This window comes from Mauremys mutica, chromosome 13 (genome assembly GCF_020497125.1).
Source record: "Mauremys mutica isolate MM-2020 ecotype Southern chromosome 13, ASM2049712v1, whole genome shotgun sequence".
NCBI lineage: Eukaryota > Metazoa > Chordata > Testudines > Geoemydidae > Mauremys > Mauremys mutica.
The window spans coordinates 57,519,347-57,543,880 of NC_059084.1; the positions used below are offsets into that span (position 1 = coordinate 57,519,347).

Genomic DNA, 24,534 nt, shown 5'->3' on the forward strand with positions numbered 1-24,534 from the left:
CATGGATCTAGACAGTTCTCAGTGGTAGCAGATGACAGAATAAGGCGTAATTCTCTCAAGTTGCAGTGGAAGAGGTTTAGGATGGATATTAGGAAAAACTTTTTTACTAGGAGGGTGGTGAAGCGCTGGAATGGGTTACCTAGGGAGGTGGTGGACTGTCCTTCCTTAGAAGTTTTTAAGGTTAGGCTTGACAAAGGCCTGTCTGGGATGATTTAGTTGGGGATTGGTCCTGCTTTGAGCAGGGGGTTGGACTAGATGACCTCCTGAAGTCCCTTCCAACCGTCATATTCTATGATTCTATGAAACTCAAATGAGTTCTCAAGTAGTATTTTTCATGTTTTTGCCTCTCTGTACATTTCTGTTATTGTAGATGGAATTTTTTTTATCCACGTGAGTGTCCTATGAAATTGACATTTACTGATAAAAATCTAATCCTTCCAAGTCTAATAATAGTTAAGAAATAAGGAATCCCACGAAAGAAATAGAGACGCTGAATAAGAGTGCTTGACAGTTTCAGGACCAAATTTTTAAAGGCATTTAAGCATGGAGTGGGATGTCTAAAAGCATCTAGGCACCTAACTCCCACTGATTTAAAAATCCCACTAGGTGCTTAAATATTTCTTTTAATATCTGGACTGGAGGGACTTTGCTGTAATTTTAGAAAACGCAAGGACATTTAGAACTTATCCTGAAGTCATACAATATTGAAGGAGTGTGGCCATTAAGTAACTCGCAGCTTTAGAGGTCTTTGAGTAAACAAAGGCGAATCCTACTTTTGGAGAAAGTAAATTCAGTGATTAACTTTCTATTAATGATCAACAGAATTGTTGACAGTACAATCTATTTATTTATTTATTTTTACAAGCATAGTAAGAAGCACAATGTCAGGTGTTCTAGGTCTGGTAATTCAATCAAGGTAAAGAGTTATTTCTAAAAGAGAATATTTTCCATCAGTTAATCCATTTTGTTCTTGATTCAGAACAAACCCCAACATTTCAAATTTCTCTGTGAAAAGACCCTGGAGTTGTGGGTTCCCCCTGATCCCAGGCAGTTTTCTGGCCAGCCCATTCACTCCCGACCCACTGCTCTCTCCTCAAACCCCAGCCCCATTCCAAGTCCTGTCATAGCAAAACTGGTCCTCAGTTATGCCTGTGAAAATGCAAAGAAACATCCATTGTCAGTGGGGGCTGCACCCACTCCTAACAGCCCAGCAAGTGGGAGTCCCTTCATCCTGGCAGCACAGTGTCTGTCAGTGGATCTGGGAGCTAGAAAATCAGACATACTGAGTCCAGCTGCCCCGAAGCAGAATAACCTCTTTGTGTATTCCCCTCCAAGGGGCACCATGCTACCTGAGTGCCTTTTTATTAATAAATACCTGTCTCTGCCCCTACTCACACCTACTAGAAACTGAGAGGAAGAAAGGAATTCAGTCTGCAGACTTCCCCTAGCTATGTCTTTGTACTTATTTTCAGCTTTGATTTTTATTGTGATTTTTCTTGCCTAATAGAATATGTATGGAGTGTATGGCAATTGTTATGGAAAACCGTGACCTGTATCTGCTTCTGGACATGGGGGTACACCAACAACTTTCTGTACACAGATAGTAAGCAAAATCCATTTGAATTGCACTTTCCCCATTTGTTTCTATATCTGTGGTATGAATTTTCCTGTTTTTCAAGGTTCTGGTTTGGCAGAGAATAGATTAAACAGAAAGTAATTAGAAAAAGGCAGCCTAATGTTGTCTAATGGGCATAGAAGGCAGCAGAGGGTGAGAGACAGGAAAGGGGCAGCTATACTGTGTAATGGGTTGCAGGGGGCAGCAGAGGGTTGTGGAATGAAATAATTTTAAAATTTCAACTCTTTTTTTGTGGCAGGGAAGCAGATATTTTTCATTTTTTGACCAACTCCAATTGCCTTTTTGAGTGTTCATGGGAAGGAAATAAAAGGGACTTCATATGAAACCTGAAGGGAATGTGGGGTTTTTGTTTGACAGATAATTGTCAGTGCGTGGTTGCTGTGTTTGCCCCACTCTGTTGTGAGCTAGTGTATTTTACTCTTGTAAAGTAAAAAAAATCAAACAGTAGAAGTGCTGGGTATTAATATGATTCAGAATTTGCCCTGAGTCAGAACTTCTTTATAAGGCAGCCGGGATTCTCCTAAAATGGAGACTTACCAAACGCTGGCTCAAATATGTGTTTGTTGATTATGCCCACATGTCACTGAGCTGGTTTAGATGCTAATTTCACAAAAGTAGAGCTGAGGTTTTTCAAGGAGGCTCAGGATAAAGTTTTCGTGCTTAAAGATATTGATAGACATCTGGGGTTAATGGGATTCAGACACAGAGGCCCAGAGAGTTAAAGGTATTTAGGCATCAATGTGGTCAGCATTGCAACACCAAACTGCTTTAGGACTATAGACAGCCAATGGGATATTGGTTCCTAAGTGCCTAAATCCCTTTGAAAATTTGATATTATTCTCCAAAATCTGTTAGGTGCTGAGGACAGAAGTGTCTATACATCTTTATCAATGTGGTCACTGGGCACTTCTGAATACCCACTGGGCCTTTCTTTATATCTTTAGGCAACAGCCTACCTTTGCAAGTCTGGCCCCTTGTGGTAATTACAGAAGCATGCAAGCAGGGTAGGCACCTAACTCCTACTAGTTTCAAATGGAATTTGGTGCCTGACAGTGACCATGATGAGGGACATCATGCCTAATGGCTAGAGCAGGAGTCATGCCCAGTGGTGACAGCAGGCATCAGTAGCCAGGAATCGGAGCCAACGGTCAGTGCCAGAGTCAAAGGCAGGGGGCCAATGCCGAGGGTCAAATACAGAGTCAGAGGCCAGGTATCAGAGCCAGTTACCTGGAGCAAGACCAGGTGGGTTCAAGGCTGGGCAAAGGGCAGGAGCAGGAGCTCTCCCATCCAGGGGTGAATGCTTTGAGCTGCCAGCACCTTGCCACTGGTCATAAGAGCAAGTCTGCAGATCCCCACAGCCAGTTGGGGGGTTGGGCTAATCAGGCGACTCAGCGGGGGCCCAATTGTGCTCATTCGACTGTGGAGGGAAGTGGGGGGCAGGCTAGGTCTAGGTCCTTACTCTTGACAGAAGTGCCTTAGGAAATCCCACTAGGAGTTTATCTGCCAGTTTAGGCGCCTTTGAAAATGCACATGGAATTCAAGGGGATTTGGGCATCTCACTAATTGTGACCCCTTGGAAAAATCACAGCCTAAAACAATATGTGGATGCTCTTTCGCAGGTAAAGCCCAGTCTACTGGATTGACCAACAAAGAATTCATCCACTTGATCGATGCCGGCATTGCCATAAATTCCGCCTATCCCCTCGTTCTGCGCCCAGACAGGAAAGTGAAACTGATCCTCTCCTTTGACTTCAGCGACGGGGATCCTTTCGAGGTAACTTTTGTTATTTATTGTGTTGTCTCCCAACACCACAATCAGGATCAATCACTGCACAAATACCCAGGACTTGGCCTGTAACCCAGTGAGGTTACACTGTTGTTAGCAGCAGTCATTTGGATTCCCAGAAGGTGCTGTGAGGATCAAAATTTGAGATGTGTGGGCGTATAGGATCCACTGAGAATATTTACCTTATTCCCTGCAAGGTCTCTTGGGTTTGGGGTAAGGCCGTGTGACCAGTCATGACCTCTCTTTCCCTTTGGATATCAAGGAAGAAGAGGAAATTCCTTGAAGTTCAGTTTTACTCTGCGTAAAATTGGCAACTGCTTACTCCACAGATATGCCCCTCTGTGTATCACAGTCCTAGTTGATGTGCTAAATGACAGTCATTAGGTTTAACCAATTTTTATTTCTGTTAGCACTAAAGAGCCAAAAGCGCTCTAGCAGGAGGAGACGGGGTCAGTAGAAATGTGAATAAGTTCCAATAACTCAGTTAGAACTCTGCAAACTCGCTAACCTCAGCCTCACATATCACCAGTGCTCCATAGGTGATATTGTCTCCCTCTAGTGGCTGCAGCTAATATACCACCTTGCTACTTTGATTACATGGAACAAGAGTTTTCCTATAGGTGAATTAGTAAAAAACAAAACAAAACAAAAATCAAACTTGTGCTTTTGGAGCTGAAGCTCTGGGTTTTGATTTCTGTTCATTACCATGGGCTGAGGTTTTCAAAGCCACCTAAGGGATTAATTTTAATGAGAACTGGACATCCACATCCCTTAGGAGCTTTTGAAAACTTCAGCCACAATATATGCTTTGCTATACAAAGATTCTGGTTACAGAGATATGGCAACAGGGTCATGTCTGGTTTCCATGGACGCCCTCGATTAGTCAGTTTCTTAGAGGCTCCTTCGAATGTTTGTACACTATAGGTTAGGGGTATTTTTAAAACTCTAGCCTGGCTATATTAGTGGCATCATGTTTTATTAGTGGAAATGGTCATTTATTTATTTATTTATTTATTTTAAAATCACTTTTCCCTCCTTCCCAGACCATCAAGAAAACTGCCAAATATTGTGAGACAAATAACATCTCATTTCCCGAGATAAACCCAGAAGAGATTAAGGACATTGATAACCCCTCTGACTGCTACATCTTCAAAGGAAAAGATGTTCCTACCATCATGCACTTCCCTCTCTTCAACAACAAAAATTGTCCAGGTAAATTAATTGTACACCTCTCTTCTAAAACTCTATGGGCTAGATTCACAAAGGGACTTTGGTGCCTCATTGCCGGTTTAGCTACCTAAATGTCAGGATCAGGCCTCACCGGGAATCACAAAACCCCTGTTCAGCTGCCACCAGACTCTATAGGAGTCTACACTTGCTCAGGGCCTAAGATTTGCAGAAAAGTTCTCTCAGTGTATGTGTTTCTGTCTCTGGGTATGTCCACTGCTGCCCCATCCCAGGCTTCCAGATGCATGAAGAGAGGCATTTCTCTGCCTCACTTGGCTGTGGCAGACGTGCTGAGGCATGGCCTGCAGGATCAGGCCCCTGTGTGCTATCTCTCAGGCGAATGCCAAAACCACTGAGCAGGGGGATATTGTGGTGTGGGAATCCCTCAGTATCTCCTGTTGTAGCTGTTCCACTTTGGATAAATAATTGGAGAGTCAGCGGAGCAGGGGGACTGGATGCTGGGCCCCCACAACCCATGTAAGTGTTGTAACCACCAGGCTATAGAGTGTCTGTCGTCACAGCTGAGAACCCCAAGCAGAGTCAAGCGCCTTCCTCCAGCCTGGACTTGGGTGCTGAGTTTGTGGATCACTTTCCCAGGAGCCTGTCGCTCTTCGTTCATTGCACCAGGAGCCTGGGCGCCTAACTCAGCCTGTGTGAATCCCAGTGATTTTATAGGGGTCTAAAATTTTATAGGCACCATGACTCTCAGAAACCCAACACCTGAGTTCTGCTGTGAACCACACCCCATGTGTCTGGTAGGAGCTCACTGATTGAAATGGGGCTTCTCCTGGCTGACACTGATGGACATGAGCAGAGGAGCTCAGGTATTGCCACTGTCTACCAGACCAGGGTCCATCTAGCTCACTGTCCTGACTCTGACAGTGTCCAACACGACATGAGTCACAAGGAAGGGCACAAAACCCCATAATAAAAAAATTACAAATAAACCTTTCCCAGGGAAATAGTTTTCGTATGGGCTAATGCAGGCAGGTTTATATCTTTTGCATTCTCTTTTAATCCATGGATGTTTACATAATATCCAACCCTTCCTACAATTCTATTGTGACCGGCCCATGGTAGTCCCTGCAACAATGAGTTCCACAGGTCACTTGTGTGTTCAGCAAAATAATCCCACCTGTTTTAAATGTGCTGCTTTTCAATTCATTGAGAGTCACCCTGCGGTCAGAAACTAGGCCCTTTGGTTCATGCTAATCAAGACAAAGGTGCAAGTTCTTACTGATCAATGTTTTAAATTTTTTTGTATATATTTTACTCAAATAGAATGGATTTCTCTAGATTTCCACTCTCTGTAACTGAGAGGAGATGTGGCAGGACAGGCCACCTTCAGTGGGGAGTGGAAAGGGCACCTAACTGGTGTCACTTACACTTCCTCTTGGCCTGTCAACATGTGAATTACATGAGATACAGACTCCCTTGGACTCATTGGACAGATTCAGCTTTGACCTGCTGCACTGGTCATGTAATTGCAGATCCTCAGAAGGACTTGGGCACCTAACTCCCATCAATCTTCCAGCTGCCCAGCAAACAAAGGTGTCTGGAAAATCTTTGTTTTTCCTAGTTTGCAAAGGGAAGGGAAATAAAATAGATAAACTGAGGAGGGTAGAATCATAGAATCATAGAATATCAGGGTTGGAAGAGATCTCAGGAGGTCATCTAGTCCAACCCCCTGCTCAAAGCAGGACCAACCCCAACTAAATCATCCCAGCCAGGCATTTGTCAAGCCGGGCCTTAAAAACCTCTAAGGAAGGAGATTCCACCACCTCCCTAGGTAACCCATTCTAGTGCTTCACCACTAGTTTTTCCTAATATCCAACCTAAACCTCCCCCACTACAACTTGAGACCATTACTCCTTGTTCTATCATCAGGTACCACTGAGAACAGTCTAGATCCATCTTCTTTGGAACTCCCTTTCAGGTAGTTGAAAGCAGCTATCAAATCCCCCCTCATTCTTCTCTTCTGCAGACTAAACAATCACAGTTCCTTCAGCCTCTCCTCATAAGTCATGTGCTCCAGCACCCTAATCATTTTTGTTGCCCTCCGCTGGACTCTTTCCAATTTTTCCACCTCCTTCTTGTAGTGTGGGGCCAAAACTGGACACAGTACTCCAGATGAGGCCTCACCAATGTCGAATAGAAGGGAATGATCACGTCCCTCGATCTGCTGGCATTGCCCCTATTTATGCAGCCCAAAATGTAGGGAAGATGGGGATGGGGACTCATCTGTAGAGCATCTTCTTATGGCCAGGTGTGAGCATAATGTCTCTTTCCCCATCTGGAGTCCCCAGCTGATGGTCACCCTGGTGGACCACCTTTTCCCAGGGCTCAGCCTTTGGGTCAGGTCATAATTTAAATCCACCCATTCCAGTGTACCAGGGTCCCAGAACAAAGTCTAGTGTCCTTATATCAGGTCTCTGGCACCAACCCTAGTCCTAGGGAGCTTGAGCAACCTTACCACATGGCTTCCAGTCGTTCTTGTCCCCTTCTCAAGGACTTCATACCCTTCTCCTGTGGCTGGTAGGGGAACCCTGGCCCACACACTCCACCGGCTTGCAGCCCAGGGGCCCTATAACCAACAATCACGGTCTGCTCCTTTCACAGGCCTTCTTCCTCCAAACGTCTCTAGGTTCAGCCTTCTTTCAGGGCCAGGCTCTCCCCTGGAATCCCCTAACAAAAATCCCAAGATAAAAGGATGAACTCAAGCCAATTTCTACCCTCCTCAGGCTTGGCCTCTCATCCTTCCCTGGTGCTTTGTTCCTCTGCTGAGCAGCTCCCAGGGCTCTTTCCCTGATTCTCCAAATCCTGCCCTTTGTTCAGGCCTTAGTACTGGAGCCTGCTTTGTTCCAGTAGTTGCTATCTCTCACTGCCTCTTGCCAGAAACTCAGGAGACCATCCCTGGGGCCAAATCTCTTCCATATCTCTCCACTCCCTAACTCAGAGAGAGTTACCCCTTGCAGCCCCCTTCGTCGCTGAAACTCCTGCCTTCATGGAGCTCACCTAGCACCTTCCTCAGCTGGCACTCACCTTCAGTTAAGTCTGGTTCTCCATCCAGGTGCAGCCAGGTAACATAATTGGCCCAAGTTAACCCTTTCAGGGCCTGTGTAGCCCTTTGTGGGCTCACAGTCAATCACACCAGTGTATATGGATAGATAGATAGATAGATAAACTATCTATCTGGCTAGCTAGCTAGATTAGCTCTCTTAAAAGCATGAGATGGGCTTAAAATCATGAAATTGTTAAGAAAACACTAAATGCCTGGTTATTTGTATTTGTTTGGTGGTTTCTGCACCTTTACAGTACATTAGTGTCACATTTTCAGGCTTTTCTCTGAAACCTAAGGACTGGAAACTTACTTTTGAAAATATAAACAACAGTTGTGATCCTCATCTAATCCTGATAACAGTCTTCAAACATGTTAAGGGCTTTATAAAGAGGATGGGATCAACTATTCTCAATGTCCATTGAAGATAGGACAAGAAGTCATGGGCTTAATATGGAACCTGGGAGATTTAGGTTCACTATTAGAATCATAGAACTATACTGTTAGAAGGGACCACAAGGGTCATCTAGTCTATCCCCCAGCCAAGATTCAGGATTTATTCTGTCTAAACCATCCTGGATAGATGGCTACCCAGCCTCCTTTTGAAAATCTCCAGTGAAGGAGATTCCATGACCTCCTTAAGCAGTTTATTCCATTGTCCTACCATTCTTACAGTTTGAATCTCTGGAAAAAATCCTATCTAAATCTGCTGTGCTGTAGTTTGAACCCATTGCCTCTTATCCTGCCCTCTGTGGCAAGAGAGAACAACTTTGCTCCATCTTTTTTCATGGCAGCTGCTAGGGTTCCCTCCCCACTCTGAACTCTGGGGTACAGATGTGGGGACCCACATGAAAGACCCCCTTAGTTTATATTCCAACAGCTTAGGTTAAAAACTTCCCCAAGGCAAAAATTCCTTTTCTTGTACTTGGACGGTATTGCTGCCACCACCAAGTGATTTAAACAAACATTCAGGGAGGGGTCAGTTGGAGCCCTACCTTCTCCAAATATCCCCCCAAACCCCTTCACCCCTTTCCTGGGGAGGCTTGAGAATAATATACTAACCAAATACGTAAACAAAGTGAGCACAGACCAAATCCCTGGTTTTTAGGACACTGAAAATCAATCAGGTTCTTAAACAAATAATTTTATTTTAAAAAAATAAAATAAAAGAATCACACCTGCAAAATCAGGATGGAAGATACCTTTACAGGTTAAATAAAAAGATTTAAACCACAGAGGATTCCCCTCTGACTCTGCTTCTGAGTTACAAAACAGGAATAAAATTACCTCTTAGCATAGGGAAAATTCACAAGCTAAAACAAAAGCTAAGCTAATGCATTTCCTTGCTATTACTTACAATTTCTGTAATTTTAGATGTATAATTTCAGGATCTTGTTAGGAGCTGGTTTACCTACTTGGTCTCTCTCTTTGTCCCAAGAGGGAACTAACAAAGAGAGCACAAACAAAACCTCCCCCTGACCATTTGAAAGTATCTTTTTTTCCACATTGGTCCTTCTGGTCAGGTGCCAACTAAGTTAAATGACCTAATTAACCCCTTACAGGTAAGGGGATTCTGTACCTCTGGCCAGGAGGGAGGTTATGTTACTGCATACATAAGAGTTGTTACCCTTCCCTTTATATTTATGACAGCAGCCTTTTAAGTATTTGAAGACTGCTATCATGCCCCACTCAATCTTCTCTTTTCCAAACTAAACATACCCAGTTCCTTCAGCCTTTGCTCATAGGGATTGCATTCCATCCTGTAGCAGGGTGGATCCCTGCTCCTGCCCTGTAGGGGTTTAAAACAGCCCTGGGAAGGGGCTGTGGCTGGAGAAAGCAGCCTTTAGACTGGGCTGATTGGGGGAAGTGGCTGCAGCTGGGTCCATGCCCCAAACTGAGCAACAGGGCCTTATAAGAAGGCCAGGGAAGACAAGGGGAAGTCTCTGTCTGTTTGTAGAAGGAGAAGGGCCTGGCTGCAGAGAGCTAGACACAAGGTACCTGAGTGAAGCAGGGCTGGGGAAAGGCTGAGGAGCTGGTGAGCTCCAGCCTGGAAAGCCCCAGGCTGTAGCCTAGCATTGGGCTAATAGGTACTAGGGGTTGCAGGGGGCAGCCCAGGGGTAGGCCAAGGCAGCAGGTCCAAACCCTCCTTGCCAGTGATGAGTAGGCTGATACTGCAGTCTGCCCCAGGGCGTGGGGCTAGACAATGACTGGCAGTAGCCATATACTGAGGCAAGCTTGGGATAGGGGTTGGGGGTTTCCTGGGGAGGGGAGACCCTGAGAGAAAGGGGTTACTGCCAGGGTCAGCACCGCATGTAAAAGGCCACCGGGTCCAGAGAGGGACACGAGAGCCAGAGGACAGACGGATCACTGGCCTGCAGAGGGCGCTCTGGAGCTGGAACTGAGCTAATTCCCAAAGTCACCAGCAGGAGGTGCCGCTGGGGTGAGTCCGCCCATCTACATGTCCCTTTGATCATCTTTGTTGCTCACCTCTGGAGCCTTTCCAGTTTCTGTATATCCTTTCTATACATTAGTGACCAAAATTAGTACTCCAGATGAGGTCTATCCAGCGCTGAGTACAGTGGTACTATCACCTCCTGTGACTTGCATACTATGCCTCTGTTAATTCAGCCTAAAATTGCATTTGCTTTCTTTGCAACAACATCACATTGCTGACTCATATTGAGGTTGCGATCAACCACAACTCCCACATCCTTCTCAGAAGTGCTGCTGCCAAGCCAGTTACCCCCCATTCTGTATTTGAGCATTTGGTTTTTCTTCCCTAAGTGCAGAACTTTACATTTGTCTTTGTTGAATTTCATTTTGTTGTGTATAGCCCAGTGCTCCAATTTATGAAGATCCCTTTGAATTTTAGCTCTATCTTCCAAAGTGTTGGCAACCACTCTAGCTTTGTGTCATCTGCAAACTAGATAAGTATATTCTCTAGTTCTACATCCAGGTCATTAATTAAGATGTTAAACAACATTTAAGACAGAACAGATCCCTGTGGAACCCCACTTGAGAACTCCCTCCAATCTACATCATTCCATTAATAGTTACTCTTTCTTTGAGGTTGTTTAACCAATTATGTATCTGCTTAATAATAGTTCTACCAAGTCTGCATTTCTCCAGCTTACTTATCTGAATGTCATGTAGGACTGTGTCAAAACCCTTGCTGATGACCAGCTATATTATGTCCACTGCATTCCCCCTATCCACCAAATCAGTTTACTCTCTCAAAGAAAGAAATCAAGCTGGTTTGTCATGATTTCTTCTTGGTAAATCCATGCAGGCTGTTAGTGATCACCTCTTTGTCCTCTAGGTATTTGTGAATTTAATGTTTTAGACATTGTTCTAGTAGGTTCCCAAGTTCCCTGGCTCTCCCTTTCCCCCCCCTTTTTAAAGATGAGCTTGTCTCCAGTCTTCCAGGACCTCTCCTGTCATCCATGAGTTCAGAAATATTGTTGCCAGTGACTCTGAGATTTCTTCAGCTAATTCCTTCAGTATCATCGGGTAAATAGCATCAGGCCTTGATGATTTGAATTCATTCAAATTGGTCAGAAAATCTTTGTGTTTTTTACTTATGCAGATTTGCATCCCTTCCCCTTTATTGTCTATGTTGCTAGTCATCTGGTCATGTTTTTTTTTTCCGTGTGTGTGTATATGGGGGTGGAGAACTAGGAAAAACTTTCTAATTCTCAGGATAGTTACACTCTGGAATAGGCTTCTATGGGACATAGTAGAATCCTCAACTGAAGATTTTAGGAGCAGCTTGGACAAACAAATGTCAGGGATGGTCTAGGTTCACTTGGTCCTGCCTCAGCACAGGAAATTGGACTTAGTGACATCTCGAGTTCCCTTTCAGCCCCACATTTCTGTGATTCTAAGTAAACCCCAGGAGTTGACCATGTTGTTCCCCTGCCTCTTTAGGTACCTGGATTCTATGGTTCTGGGAGCAGTCAAAGTGTAAAAGCAGTACCATTGTTTCCCTCTATTTGGCACTTACCCACCTGTTTTATTCCTAGATAAAATAAAGGACTTCAGAGACACGTTTACCACCTTTACTTTATCCTACTCAGAGGACAATGTCAAAGTACTCCTCAAAAAAGCCAAGATGAATGTATCCAACAACAAGGAGAGGATTCTGAAGGAGATCCAGCAGATTGTGTCCTCCTCCACCAAGGAGTTTTAAAACCACATCTCTGTTTGGTTCCTGATCATGAAGGACAGAAATTCTGTGCCTGGCTCTGACTCACATTTCCCGAGAGGCTGTTCACTGTGACCATTTAGAACCTAAGTGCAGCAGAGAGGAGTTAGTTTCACTGTCTTGGGGTTTGTCTACATTACCTGCTGGATCCACGGGTAGCAATTGATCCAGCAGGGGGTCAATTTATCGTGTCTAGTCTCAACGCGATAAATTGACTGCCGAGTGCTCTCTTGTCGACTCCGGTACTCTACCAGGGCGAGAGGCGCAGCCGGAGTCAACGACAGAGCATCAACCATCAACTTACCACAGTGAAGACACCATGACAAGTAGATCCAAGTATGTCAACTTCAGCTACGTGAATAATGTCACTGAAGTTGCATAACTTAGATCGACCCCCTCCCTAGTGTAGACCAGGCCTTCAATTCACAAAGGGATTTAGGCACCTAACTGCCCCTGTAGGTGCCTGAGTCCCAGATTTTGGCATCCCTGAGATTCACAAAACTCTTGCTCAGCTGCCAAAGAACCCTGTAGTGTCTAAACTCCCTCAGCACCTAGTTGTTTCAGTGAAATTTTCCTGTGTGTCCATGTTTCAGCTTTGGGGCATGTGCACTACAGCTGCCATCTTGTTGTCCAGGTTCCTAAGCCCCAGAGTGATTCCCGACTCGGGAAAGACAGCCATTCCTCTGCCTACCTCACCTGTGGAGCCTGAGCCGTGGTGTGAGAAGGAGGAAGATGACCTCCCTCAGAACTGTTAGGCCAGTACTTAGCATCCTCAGATTGGATGGAGGAGACTCCAGTTCAAATCCCCTCTCTGCCTCAGGGGGAGAAGGGATTTGCAGAGGCATCTGCTACCTCTGAGGCAAGGGCCCTCCTCACTGGGCAGTGGGATAGTGTCATGGTGCAGGGAAGCAGGGGGGAGGATTGTGGCTTCGTGCGAGAGAGCAAGGGCAAGAAGCCTGATGACTGCTTCACTCCTCTCTGAGTTCACAGACCCGGGCTCTAGTCCCCAGCTCTATAACCCGCAGTGGTGGGTCCCACAGGCGAGCTATGCAGAGGAACACCTCTTCTTCTCTTAGTTTGTGCATTGCTGTGGGGCTTAGACATCTGTTAGCCTAGAACAGGGCAGCCGTGCGCACACCCTCAGGCACCTAGGGAACTCTTACTGCCAAAACATGGGTGTCGACTGAGATAAGGCTTCAACAGGCTTCAGCGACATCTGAGTGGGGGTCTAGTGACCCCTAGTGGGGCCTGATACTGGACTTCTGGTGTGTAATATGGCAGCTAGGACCCAAGTCCTTTTGTGAATGTAGCCCTGGCTACAGGATGATGAATTTGGTTAAATGTTCCTAGACAGACAGATAGATAGTGATGCTTATTAGACACATAAGTAGATATACAGTAGATGATGATGACATAGCTAGATAGATTTATATACAATAGCTTGTGATGATAGATTCATATACAATAGGTTATGATAGATAGAATTTGTAAGACACATATATACATGTTGGTTTGTCAGTGCTCACATGGCACCACTCTAGGTTGACCAGACATTCCGATATTATTTGGACCATTCCGATATTAGGGATGTTGTCTTATATACACAATTATATACCCCCACCCCACCAAAAAAAAAGTTCCAATTTTTCACACTTGCTATCTGGTCACTCTACACCAGTATCACACAGAAATTTACACTCTGCACAATGATATTACAGCTGCCTGGCACACAAATGTGTATGCAAGTTTTCTTTGTCAGTTCTCCTAGTTTAGAAAAGGAATGGAAGTAAGAAAGGAATTTTCTCCTGAACTGTGATCCATGATACAATGTCATTTACACCTTTGGTAAGAGTGGAGTATCTTTACTGAAGCTGATGATGTTACTCCACATTTACAAGGAGGCTAGAATCTGGCCTGTTATTTATAATGGTGAATTTCTTATTGCTTCTTAATTTCCAAATAATTGTTTCTTGTGCTGTGCGTGACAATACATTTTACAACCCTCTTTCCTTCTGTGTGATGAATATTACATAAATAAACAATAATGTCCCATCATTTTTCACCTCGTGTGCCTCAGTGCTAGAAATAGCCTGGCTTTGTTTCACCACCATCTGATTGTTCCAAAGTAAGTGAGAGTGCAAAGGACTAAATTCACAAAGGGACGTAGGATATGTCAGCACTTACAATGCTATGGCAGCACAGCTGTAGCGCTTCACTATGGACACTCACTGCAGTGATGGGAGGGGTTCTGTAGGTAATTCCCCCTCCGAGGCAGTAGCTAGGACACTGGAGGAATTCTTCTGTTGACCTATAGCTGTTTGCACCAGGGGTTAGCTTGGCATGGCTAGACCTGAGAGTCGTAGCGCTGCCGATGTAAGTTTTCAGTGTAGACCACCCATTAGGCACTGAGCATCCCCACTCCTAACTCTTAGGTGCCTAGAAAATCACTGGGATCCACAAAGCCTGAGTGAGGTGCCCAGGCCTCTATGCAATGAATGAGGAGGGATGGATGCCTAAGAATGGGATCCATAAAAGCCTGCCCTGCTGGGAGGTGACCAAGCTAGCCCATGGGAGATGGCAAGGAGGGGGCTGTGTGCTAAGCCCTGCCCCTCTTCGTGAGAAAAAAATACTTGCCTGAGTAAGGGCCGGCTTTGGATTCTCTTGCTCACACTGAGTTGTACTTTACACCGTAAGTCATTTCAATGGCACTCTGTGTGGAGCAGCATGCTGCTCAATGACAGCAAGGGGATCAGATGTCTGTTGGAACTGTAACAAACAAACAAGTGTCCAGCACTCAGGCAGCTGTTGGAGGAGGTGGACACTTCTCCTCTTTTATTACTCCCCCCAGCCCACGCCCCAGATATGCTATGTCTATGTAGCATTGTCTGCCTTTTTATTGTCTCACCTGGCTGCTTCGAAACATTGCAAAATTGTGTAATCCCATAGTTCTACTGGAGTAGAGCCCTGTGCCTGACCCAAACCTGACGGGACACGACTACAGGTGCTGGGTTCGGGATGCTTTGGGTACAGTACCCAACGACAAGTGTCAGGTTTGGGTCGGGGATGAAAAGTCACACCCGTGAGATCTGCACCTCCTTCAGTCCTGCTCAGTGATGGGGAGAGGGGTGCCTGGAGGTGGGGTCTGGAGCAGGGTTGGGTGGCAAAAGGGTGGCCGGGCAGGGCAATGTCATTTTGGGCAGGGTTAAGAGGGCTGTTTCTCCTCCAGGGAACAAGGTGCTACTGGTTGTGTAAAAGCAGCTGCAGACACAGGCAGGGAGCCAGGCAGGCAGGTAGGCAGGCAGCTGGTTTTGTTGGGCAGGGTGCGGGAGCGGCTTCCCTGACCATGCTGCTCACTCAGTCTATCATGTGTCTCTGAGGCTAAGGTGGGGGGGTCTTCCCCCTCACCTCCTCCACATCCACTGCCTGAGCTCCCTCTGCACCTCAGATTCCTCAGCACACACCCACAGTCCCAAACCTCAGTGCACCATTCAAGGCAACCTGAACCCGTTATAAGGACAGTGCCTTTTAAGTTTTACCACCACCAGGCTGGTGACTGCAGACAGGAGGGCTGACAGTTGGGAAACTGCTTTGGGAGTGTTTAAAAATCCAAGCTGCTGGAGCTCAGAGAATACAGGGATAGAGACTGTTCCTCCCAGAGTGAGATCTCTGGATAAGTTAATCCTACCACAACTTCAGGTAAGGCAGTTGAATATTGGCTGTTTGCTTTGGGAACAAAACCCCATTGTTGTGGTGTGCTTTGATTCCTACTGTTGAGATTAAATGGTACTTGCTTTCAAAAAGGCTGGTTTGGGACAATATGTTCACCCCTGGTCACAGCTCCCCATGAGAAATTTTGCAAAAACAGTTGGACCTGGCTGAGCCTGCTGGTAAATAGTGATGCAAACTGGGACTGGGTCTAAGGATTGGGAGAATTTACCCAAATAATGGGAGTTGCAGTGCCTCCTGGGAGTTGTAGTTTGTTCCAAGTGTCCTCATTCTCCCCTACAGGCTGGGCTTCCTCATCCATCCCTCACAATGCATCCTGGTCTCCCATCTCTCCAGGAAGTTTTTGGATAGTGTTGGGGACAACTTCCTGGTACAAGTGCTGGAGCAACCAACTAGGGGCCATGCTCCTCTTGACCTGCTGCTTACAAACAGGGAAGAATTGGTAGGGGAAATAGAAGTGGGTGGCAACCTAGGCATCAATGACCATGAAATGGTTGAGTTCAGGATCCTCACAAAAGGAAGAAAGGAGAGTAGCAAAATACGGACCTTGGATTTAGACTCCCTTAGGGAACTAATGGGCAAGATCCCCTAGGAAGCTAATATGAGGGGGCAAGGAGTCCAGGAGAGTTGGCTGTATTTTAAAGAAGCCTTATTAAGGGTGCAGGAACAAACCATCCGAAGTGCTGAAAGAATAGCATATATGGCAGGCAACCAGCTTGGCTTAACAGTGAAATCTTTGGTGAGCTTAAACATAAAAAGGAAGTGGAAAATTGGACAGATGACTAGGGAGGAATATAAAAATATTGCTAGAGCATGAAGGGGTGTAATCAGGAAGGCCAAAGCACAATTGGAGTTGCAGCTAGCAATAGATTTGAAGGGTAACAAGAAGGGTTTCTACAGGTATGTTAGCAACAAGAAGGAGGTCAGGGAAAGTGGGGGACCCTTACTAAATGGGGGAGGCAACCTAGTGACACATGATGTGGAAAAAGCTGAAGTTCTCAATGCTTCACAGGCTGCTGCACTGGGCAACACAGTATGGGGAGGAGGGAGCAACCCTCAGTGGTGAAAGAACAGATTAAGGACTATTTAGAAAAGCTGGACATGCACAAGTCCATGGGTCCAGATCTAATGCATCCAAGGGTGCTTTTGTGATTGCACAGCCATTGGCCATTATCTTTGAAAATTAGTGGCTATCAGGGAGGTCCCAGATGATTTGAAAATGGCAAATATAGTGCCCATATTTTAAAAAGGGAAGAAAGAGAACCTGGGGAACTACAGAGCGGTCAGCCTTACTTCAGTCCCAAGCAAAATCATGGAGCAGGTACTCAAGGAATCCATTTTGAAGCACTTGGAGGAGACGAAGGTGATCAGGAACAGTCAACATGGATTCACCAAGGGCAACTCATGCCTGACCAAGCTGATTGCCTTCTATGATGATATCAGGGTTCTGTAGACGTGCAGACTCACCCCTGTGGCACCTCCTGCTGGTTGTCCTTGGGAATTAGCTCACTGCCAGCCAGGAGCACCCTCTGCAGGCCAGTGATCCACCTGTCCTCTTGGCCCCCGTGGACTCTGGTGCCCTTTTAACTGGGGTGCTGCCCCTGGGGAACCCCACAACCCACTATCCCCACTTTGTCTCAGTTTTGGCTACTGCCCAGTCTCCATCTAGCCCCCGTTCACTGGGGCAGACTGCAATATCAGCCCCTCATCATAGGCAAAGGGGTTTGGTTTTGGACCTGCTGCCTTTGCCTACCCCTGGGCTGCCCTCTGCAACCCCCAGTACCTGTTGCCTTATGCTAAGCTGCAGCCTGGGGCTTTCCAGGCTCGAGCTCCCCAGCCCTGCTTCACTCAGGTACCCTGTCTCTAACTCCCTGCAACCAGGCCCTTCTCTCTCTACAGGTAAAGAGAGATTGCTCTTGGCTTCCCTGGCCTTTTTATACAGGCCAGTTGTGGCCTGATTGGGCTGTGGCCCAGCTGCGGCGACTTCCCCAATCAGCCCAGATTTTAGAGCTGCAGCTTTCAAGCCCTCCCAGGCTGCTTTTTAAACACTTCAGGGCAGGAGCAGGTAACCACCCCACTACAGGTACAGATGTGGGGACCCTCATGAAAGACCCCCTAAGCTTATATTCCACCAGCTTAGGTTAAAAACTTCCCAAGGCATAAATTCCTTTCCTTGTCTTTGGATGGTATTGCTGCCACCACCAAGTGATTTAAACAAATATTCAGGGAAGGGCTACTTGGAGCCCTATCCCCCTCCCAAATATCCCCCCAAACCCCTTCACCCCTTTTTCCTGAGGAGGCTTGAAAATAATCTACCAATCAAATAGATTAACAAAATGAGCACAGACCAGACCCTTGGGTTTTTAGGACACTAAAAACCAATGAGATTCTTAAAAGAAAAACTTTATTATAAAGAAAAAAGTAAAAAAAGCACCTCTAAAAACACCTGTAAAATCAGGATGGAAGGTAATTTTACAGGGTAATAAAAAGACTTAAAACAAAGAGGATTCCCCCCTGACTCTGCTTCCCAGTTACAAAGCAGGAATAATATTACCTCCAGCATAGATGTATCATTTTAATAGGAGCTGGATTACCTGCTTGGTCTCCCTCTTTGTCTCAAGAGAGAACAAAACAAAGAACACTAACAAAAACTCCCCTACCCCGAGATTTGAAAGTATTTTTTTTCCCCATTGGTCCTTCTGGTCAGGTGCAAGTTAGGCAAATTGAACTGATTAACCCCATACAGGTAAGTGATTCTGTACCTCTGGCCAGGAGGGATTTGATGTTACTGCATACATAAAGGTTATTACCCTTCCCTTTATATTTATGACAGATGATAAGTGGATCTATGGATAAGTGAAAAGTGGTGGATGTGATATATCTTGACTATAGCAAAGCTTTTGATACAGTCTCCCACAGTATTCTTGCCAGCAAGTTAAAGAAGTATGAGCTGGATGAATGGACTATAATGTGGATAGAAAGCTGGCTAGATTGTTGGGCTCAACGGGTAGTGATCAATGGCTCGATGTCTAGTTGACAGCCAGTAGCAAGTGGAGTGCCCCAGGGGTCAGTCCTGGGGCCGGTTTTGTTCAACATCTTTATCAATGATCTGGATGACGGGATGAATTGCAGCCTCAGCAAGTTCACAGATGACACTAAACTGAGGCGAGAGGTAGATATGCTGGAAGGTAGGGATAGGGTCCAGAGTGAGTTAGACAAATTGGAGGATTGGGCCAAAAGAAACCTGATGAGTTTCAATAAGGACAAGTGCAGAGTCCTGCACTTAGGACAGAAGAATCCCAGGCACCATTACAGGCTGGGGCCGACTAGCTAAGCAGCAGTTCTGCAGAAAAGGATCTGGGGATTACAGTGGGTGAGAAGCTGGACATGAATCAGCAATGTGACCTTGTTGCCAAGAAGGCTAACGGCATATTGGGCTGTGTTAGTAGGAGCATTGCCAGCAGATCGAAGGATGGGTTCATTCCCCTCTATTCGGCATTGGTGAGGCCTCATCTGAAGTATTTTGGGCCCCGCACTACAAGAAGGATGTGGACAAATTGGAGAGAGTCCAGTGGAGGGTGACAGAATTATTATGGGGGCTGGGGCACATGACTTACAAGGAGAGGCTGAGGGAACTAGGGTTCTTTAGTCTGCAGAAGAGAACAGTGAGGGGGAATTTGATAGCAGCCTTCAACTACCTGAAGGCGGGTTCCACAGAGGATGGAGCTAGGCTGTTCTCAGTGGTGGCAGATGACAGAACAAGAAGCAATGTTCTCAAGTTGCAGTGGGGGAGGTCTAGGTTGGATATTAGGAAACACTGTTTCACTAGGAGGGTGGTGAAGCACTGGAATGAGTTACCTAGGGAAGTGGTGGAATCTCCATCCTTAGAGATTTTTAAGGTGTGGCTTGACAAAGTCTTGGCTGGAAGGATTTAGTTGGTGTTGGTCTTGCTTTGAGCAGGGGATTGGACTAGATGACCTCCTGAGGTCTCTTCCTATCCTAATCTTATATGATTCTATGATTCTATGATCTTAGTGAGGGATAGCTTTGCAATATGGAGTCCCTGTTCCTGCTGCATTATGGAAGATGTAGTCCAGATGGGGGATCCCAGCTTCTTGAGAATGGAGACATGAGGTGCAAACTACATATCCCAGGAGGCACTGCAACTCCAATTTTTGGCCAAAATCTCTCTTTTCAAGTTTTTTGGCTAAAAACTTTAAAATTTCCATTGAAAAAACACATTTTGGATCAATTCCACTAAGACCCCATTATGCCAATACAATGGGAGTGGAGTGAGAATCTCATCCATATGTGCTATGTATGTTGCTGAAGAAATTATAGGTAAGTCACTCTGGGTTTTGCTGACATATGTCTCTGTTATTTTTTTCTCTTTACAGAGGTAACAAAAAGTGCCCTTCTATGAAGTTCTGTTGTCATGTTGGCAGATATATTGTAGTGCTGTAACAACTCGTATGTTATCAGGTCAAATGAAAAAGTATTATACACTAAGGGCCAGATTTCCAAAGGTATTTAGGTGCCTAAAGATGCAGAGATGTTTCTAGATGGATTTGCTAATGCTTTTTAAAAGGTTATGGGCCAGATTTTTGAAGGTATTTAGAGCCTACTGGGATTTTCAAAAGCATCTTGTCACATAATATCTGTTGAATCAATTATTTTAGGTACTGAGGTGTTGTAAAATCCCACTAGGTGCCTAATTGAGGCTATGTCTATGCTGCACATCTTTAAACGGTGCAGCGGTGCCGCTGCAACTGCACCATTGTAAGGTAAGCAGTGTAGCTGCCTCTGTCACTGGGAGAGCTCTCTCTCGGTGACAAAATAAGCCCTCCTTCCCATGAGGGGCAGTTGCTTCGTTGAGGAGAGAACAGATTCCAAGAAAGCACTGTCCGCACCGGCACTTTTCATCGTTAAAACTTATGTCATTCAGGAGGATGTTTTGTTCACACACCTGTGCAACAAAAGTTTTAACGACAAATGTGCAGTGTAGAGAAACCCTCAATCTTTTGAAAATCATTTCTTAAATAAATATTGAATAAAGTTAAAAGGGATGGTAGAACAAAGACATATCTGGAGATGCGGGGAGAGACAATTTCTTTCTTTCTTTCTTTCTTTCTTTCTTTCTTTCTTTCTTTCTTTCTTTCTTTCTTTCTTTCTTTCTTTCCAGAGAACACATGGGACACATGCAATGGAAAAATGAAACATCCATCACCAAGTTCATTCTGCCAGGATTCAGGAACCTGGATGAAGTTCAGATTCTACATTTGTGCTGTTTCTAGCAATCTACATTGTGACTATGGCTGGGAACCTTCTGATCGTTGTGCTAGTTGTGGCTGATCAGCAGCTTCACACCCCCGTGTCCTTTTTTCTGGGGAACTTGTCCTTCCTGGACACCTGCTAGACCTCAGTCATTGCCCCCAGTTTGCTGTCTGGATTCTTGGCAGAGGACAGGACAATGTCCTTCAGGGACTGCATCACGCAGTTGTTCTTTTTCAGTGCTTTGGCTTGCATTGAGTGTTTCCTACTTGCAGTCATGGCTTATGACCATTATCTAGCCATATGCAACCCACTCAGCGATAACGTTATGATGAACCTCAGGGTCTGCCTTCAGCTGGTATCTGCCTCCTGGATAACTGGTTTCTCAGTCAGTGCATTAGCAGTGGGGATGGTTCCCCAGCTAAGCTTCTGTGGCCCTAATGAAATTAATAATTTGTTCTGTGACATGGAGGAGCTGCTCAAATTGTCCTGCACAAAAAGCCCCATGGCGGAAATGATTATTCTGGTCTCCTGCTCCCTGGTATCCCTGGTCTCTTTCCTCTTCATTGTTGTGTCCTACATTTTTATCCTCTCAGCCATCCTGCAAATTGCCTTCTCTGCCAGGAGGCAAAAGGACTTTTCCACTTGCTCCTCTCACCTGCTGGTGGTGAGTCTGTAATACGGGACCATCATTATCATGTATGTCAAGTAACCGAGGGGTAGCCATGTTAGTCTGGATCTGTAAAAAGCAACAAAAAGTCCGGTGGCACCTTTCTGACTAACATGTATTGGACATAAGCTTTCCTGGGTGAATACCATATCATATATGTGTCACCATTGGCTGAGCGGTTCCTAGCCTTTCATAAAGCTCTGTCTCTCATGTACACAGTCATCGCCCCAATGTTCAACCCCATCATCTACAGTCTGAGGAACAAAGAGATGAAGGGGGCCTTCAGGAAAGCTGTGCTGCAGAACTTAGGCATGATTTAGCCTGTCATTTTCAGAACAGCCTATGGAGGTTTAGCACCCAACTCCCATTGGCAGATTAGTGCCTAATTCCTTTAGGCCACTGTGAATAACCTAGCACAGAACTCAATAGAATTTGGTTATGTAAGTCATTTACATACTGTGATGCAAACCCACACTGGCCAGGAAGAGGATCATGAGCTGCTGTGGGTTCAGTCACCTCTGTCCCACTCCATTGTGACTATTTAAATCCACAGCACGTCCACACCTTGAATACTGTGTGCAGTTCTGGTCATTTCAGTCTATAAAATCATGACTGGTGTGGAGAAAGTGAAAAAGGAAGTGTTACTTACCCCTTCACATAACACAAGAAAGGAGGTTTCAAACAAACAAACAAACAAAAAGCATATCTTCACACAATACATAGTCAACCTGTGGACCTCATTGCCAGGGATGTTGTGAAGGCCAAAAGTATAACTGGGCAAAAAAAAACTAGATCAGTTGGGGGATGATAATGGAAAACAAGCATTACTGCTTTTTGAAACCTTTACCACCATTAACTGAAAGTGTGCAAGTCATTTAGACGGCCTGTTGGGGCAAAACAATTAACAAATTTGTGGAAAAATAACAAAAAGTGGTAAAGCAGCAGGTCATGACATGGGGCGCAGCAGCAAGTGGTTAACCACAAAGTCAGCACATGTCCAAAGTCTTAACTATAAAGATAAACAAGAGCCAGGGAACCAAAGCAGGAGAGAGGGGGAGCAAGAGAGAAGACACTAATTGAGAACTGCTAGCAAGAGCCGTGGTCACAAATCATTCTCCCCCGATGACCTGCAGACAACTGGCCATCGGAAGCGGGAAGCTGCCTATTCAGGATCACCTCTGATTGTATGTCACTGCGGTTCGAGGTGCTTCTAGCTAACTGCAATAGGGATTTTTGTGTTAAAAGGCTTTGTGTGTTTGAACTGCTTGTGTCAGTCACTTATTGGACAAAGGTGTCGTGTCCTCAGGGAATTCCTGAGATCACCCCAGTACAGTGAAACCCTTGGAAGGGTAACAGAGCATGGGGTCCATCAATGGCTATTAGCCAGGATGGTCAGAGATGCAAGCCCATGCTTTGGGTGTCCCTAAACCTCTGACTGCCAGAAGACTGGACAACAAGTGATGGTTCACTCAATGATTATCTGTTCAGTTCATTCCCTCTGAAGCACCTGGCATTGGCCACTGTTGGAAGACAGGATACTGGGCTAGATGGACCATTGGTCTGACCCAGTATGGCTGTTCTTATGTTCCTATGCCCCATTACTGGAGGGAGGGGCTAGCAGGGGAAAGCCCAGCTCATTTCGGGGTTGGCAGAGAGTGGGGATCGATGTCCAGCTCTGACTCTATGAGATAGGCCTGGCTCAGAGCAGGAACTGACTACAGATGGGTGCGGGCCAGTCCCTCCCTGAGGGAAGGTGGGTGTGGTATGGGACTATTGTTTTAATTTGCTCCTGCAGTAGAAAGAGAAAACCTGAGACATAAGGCCTGGTATGAGGGGCCTGGTATGAAGACTAAGGCCTGAAGTAAAGTAATCAGGCCCTGCTGATATAAAGCAAAGTTAGCAAGAGTCAGGCTATAGGCAGAAGTCAGGCCCCGTTACAAAACATGGCTGCCTGCACATTCACAGAACTTGGCAAGAACAGGGCTGGTATTGCAAAAGGAGACACATTGCTGAGAAGTGCTAAGTACAGGGCACTCAAGCAAACACATTCCAGAAGTATGGTACCAGAACACCCCAATACTTTTGGTGGTAGGAACACACTCCTGGAAGATAACAGGTACACACTGACCCCGCCTAAAGATAAGGTCAGTATGACAGTGTGATGGTTAGAGATGTTTTGATGGAACCAACAAGGACAAGGTAGAGGGTGGTAACTCACCACATCGGAGGGGCAATATGTAACCTGTTTGTATCAGTGCATCAAAAGGGGTCACGGAAGGGGTGTCTTGGTTCAGACGAGTGGAAAGTGGAAAATCACACTTTTCACTGAGCCGAGTCCATTGTAACGAGCATACATGTGCTCCTGTACTTGTCCCACGTATAGGGCACTACAGCCATGCTTCGTTGATAAACCTGGCTGAGTGCCTTCACCACTGAACTGAGTGTGACAGACTACCCCGAGGTGCAACTTGGAACTGGAGTACCACTGAGCCTTCTGTCTCACCAGCCTGGACTCCCTTACTCACTGTGATGCTGTGACAAGCTGCAGACCTCTCCTGGTCATGCGTTCACACAAGCATTTACACAGGCAGGGACACACCCGGCTGCAGCTACATGAATGCCTTTGCTAATCACTCAACGACAGAGAAACTTCAGCCCCCACCCTAGGACCCCAGAGCTGTTCAGTCTTGCTCTGGTCAAAACCCTGACCAGTGTAAGTTTATTACCCACTCCGCCCATCCCTCAGTGTAGAGAGGACAATGCACCAGCCCCTGTTCCTGAACAGATTTCCCTTTGCACTTAAAATTAAACACTGTTTTAGGAAAAAAAATATAAAACAGTTTTATTAACTTGGTGAACTTGGTGATAGATGTTTAATTTTTTCTTGTGTGTTCTCTGAAAGAAAGAAAGAAAAAAAGTATCTTTCCCCAGATCTCCAAATACGGCCTTGTTATTT

At 45.6% G+C, this 24,534-nt stretch overlaps 1 protein-coding gene and 1 pseudogene across 1 annotated transcript in view; both read left to right on the forward strand.

The window, feature by feature from the left end:
- LOC123347828 (cytosolic phospholipase A2 gamma-like) overlaps positions 1-11,961 on the forward strand; it is a 57,228-nt gene extending 45,267 nt beyond the window's left edge. The window contains exons 13-16 of the mRNA XM_044985018.1: positions 1,508-1,603; positions 3,256-3,410; positions 4,466-4,634; positions 11,730-11,961. Coding sequence (XP_044840953.1) covers positions 1,508-1,603; positions 3,256-3,410; positions 4,466-4,634; positions 11,730-11,896 — 587 coding nt within the window. The 3' untranslated portion in view covers positions 11,897-11,961. The remainder of the gene's footprint in view (positions 1-1,507; positions 1,604-3,255; positions 3,411-4,465; positions 4,635-11,729) is intronic.
- Positions 11,962-20,835: 8,874 nt separating this feature from the next.
- LOC123348051 lies at positions 20,836-21,898 on the forward strand (annotated as a pseudogene).
- Positions 21,899-24,534: the final 2,636 nt, after the last annotated feature.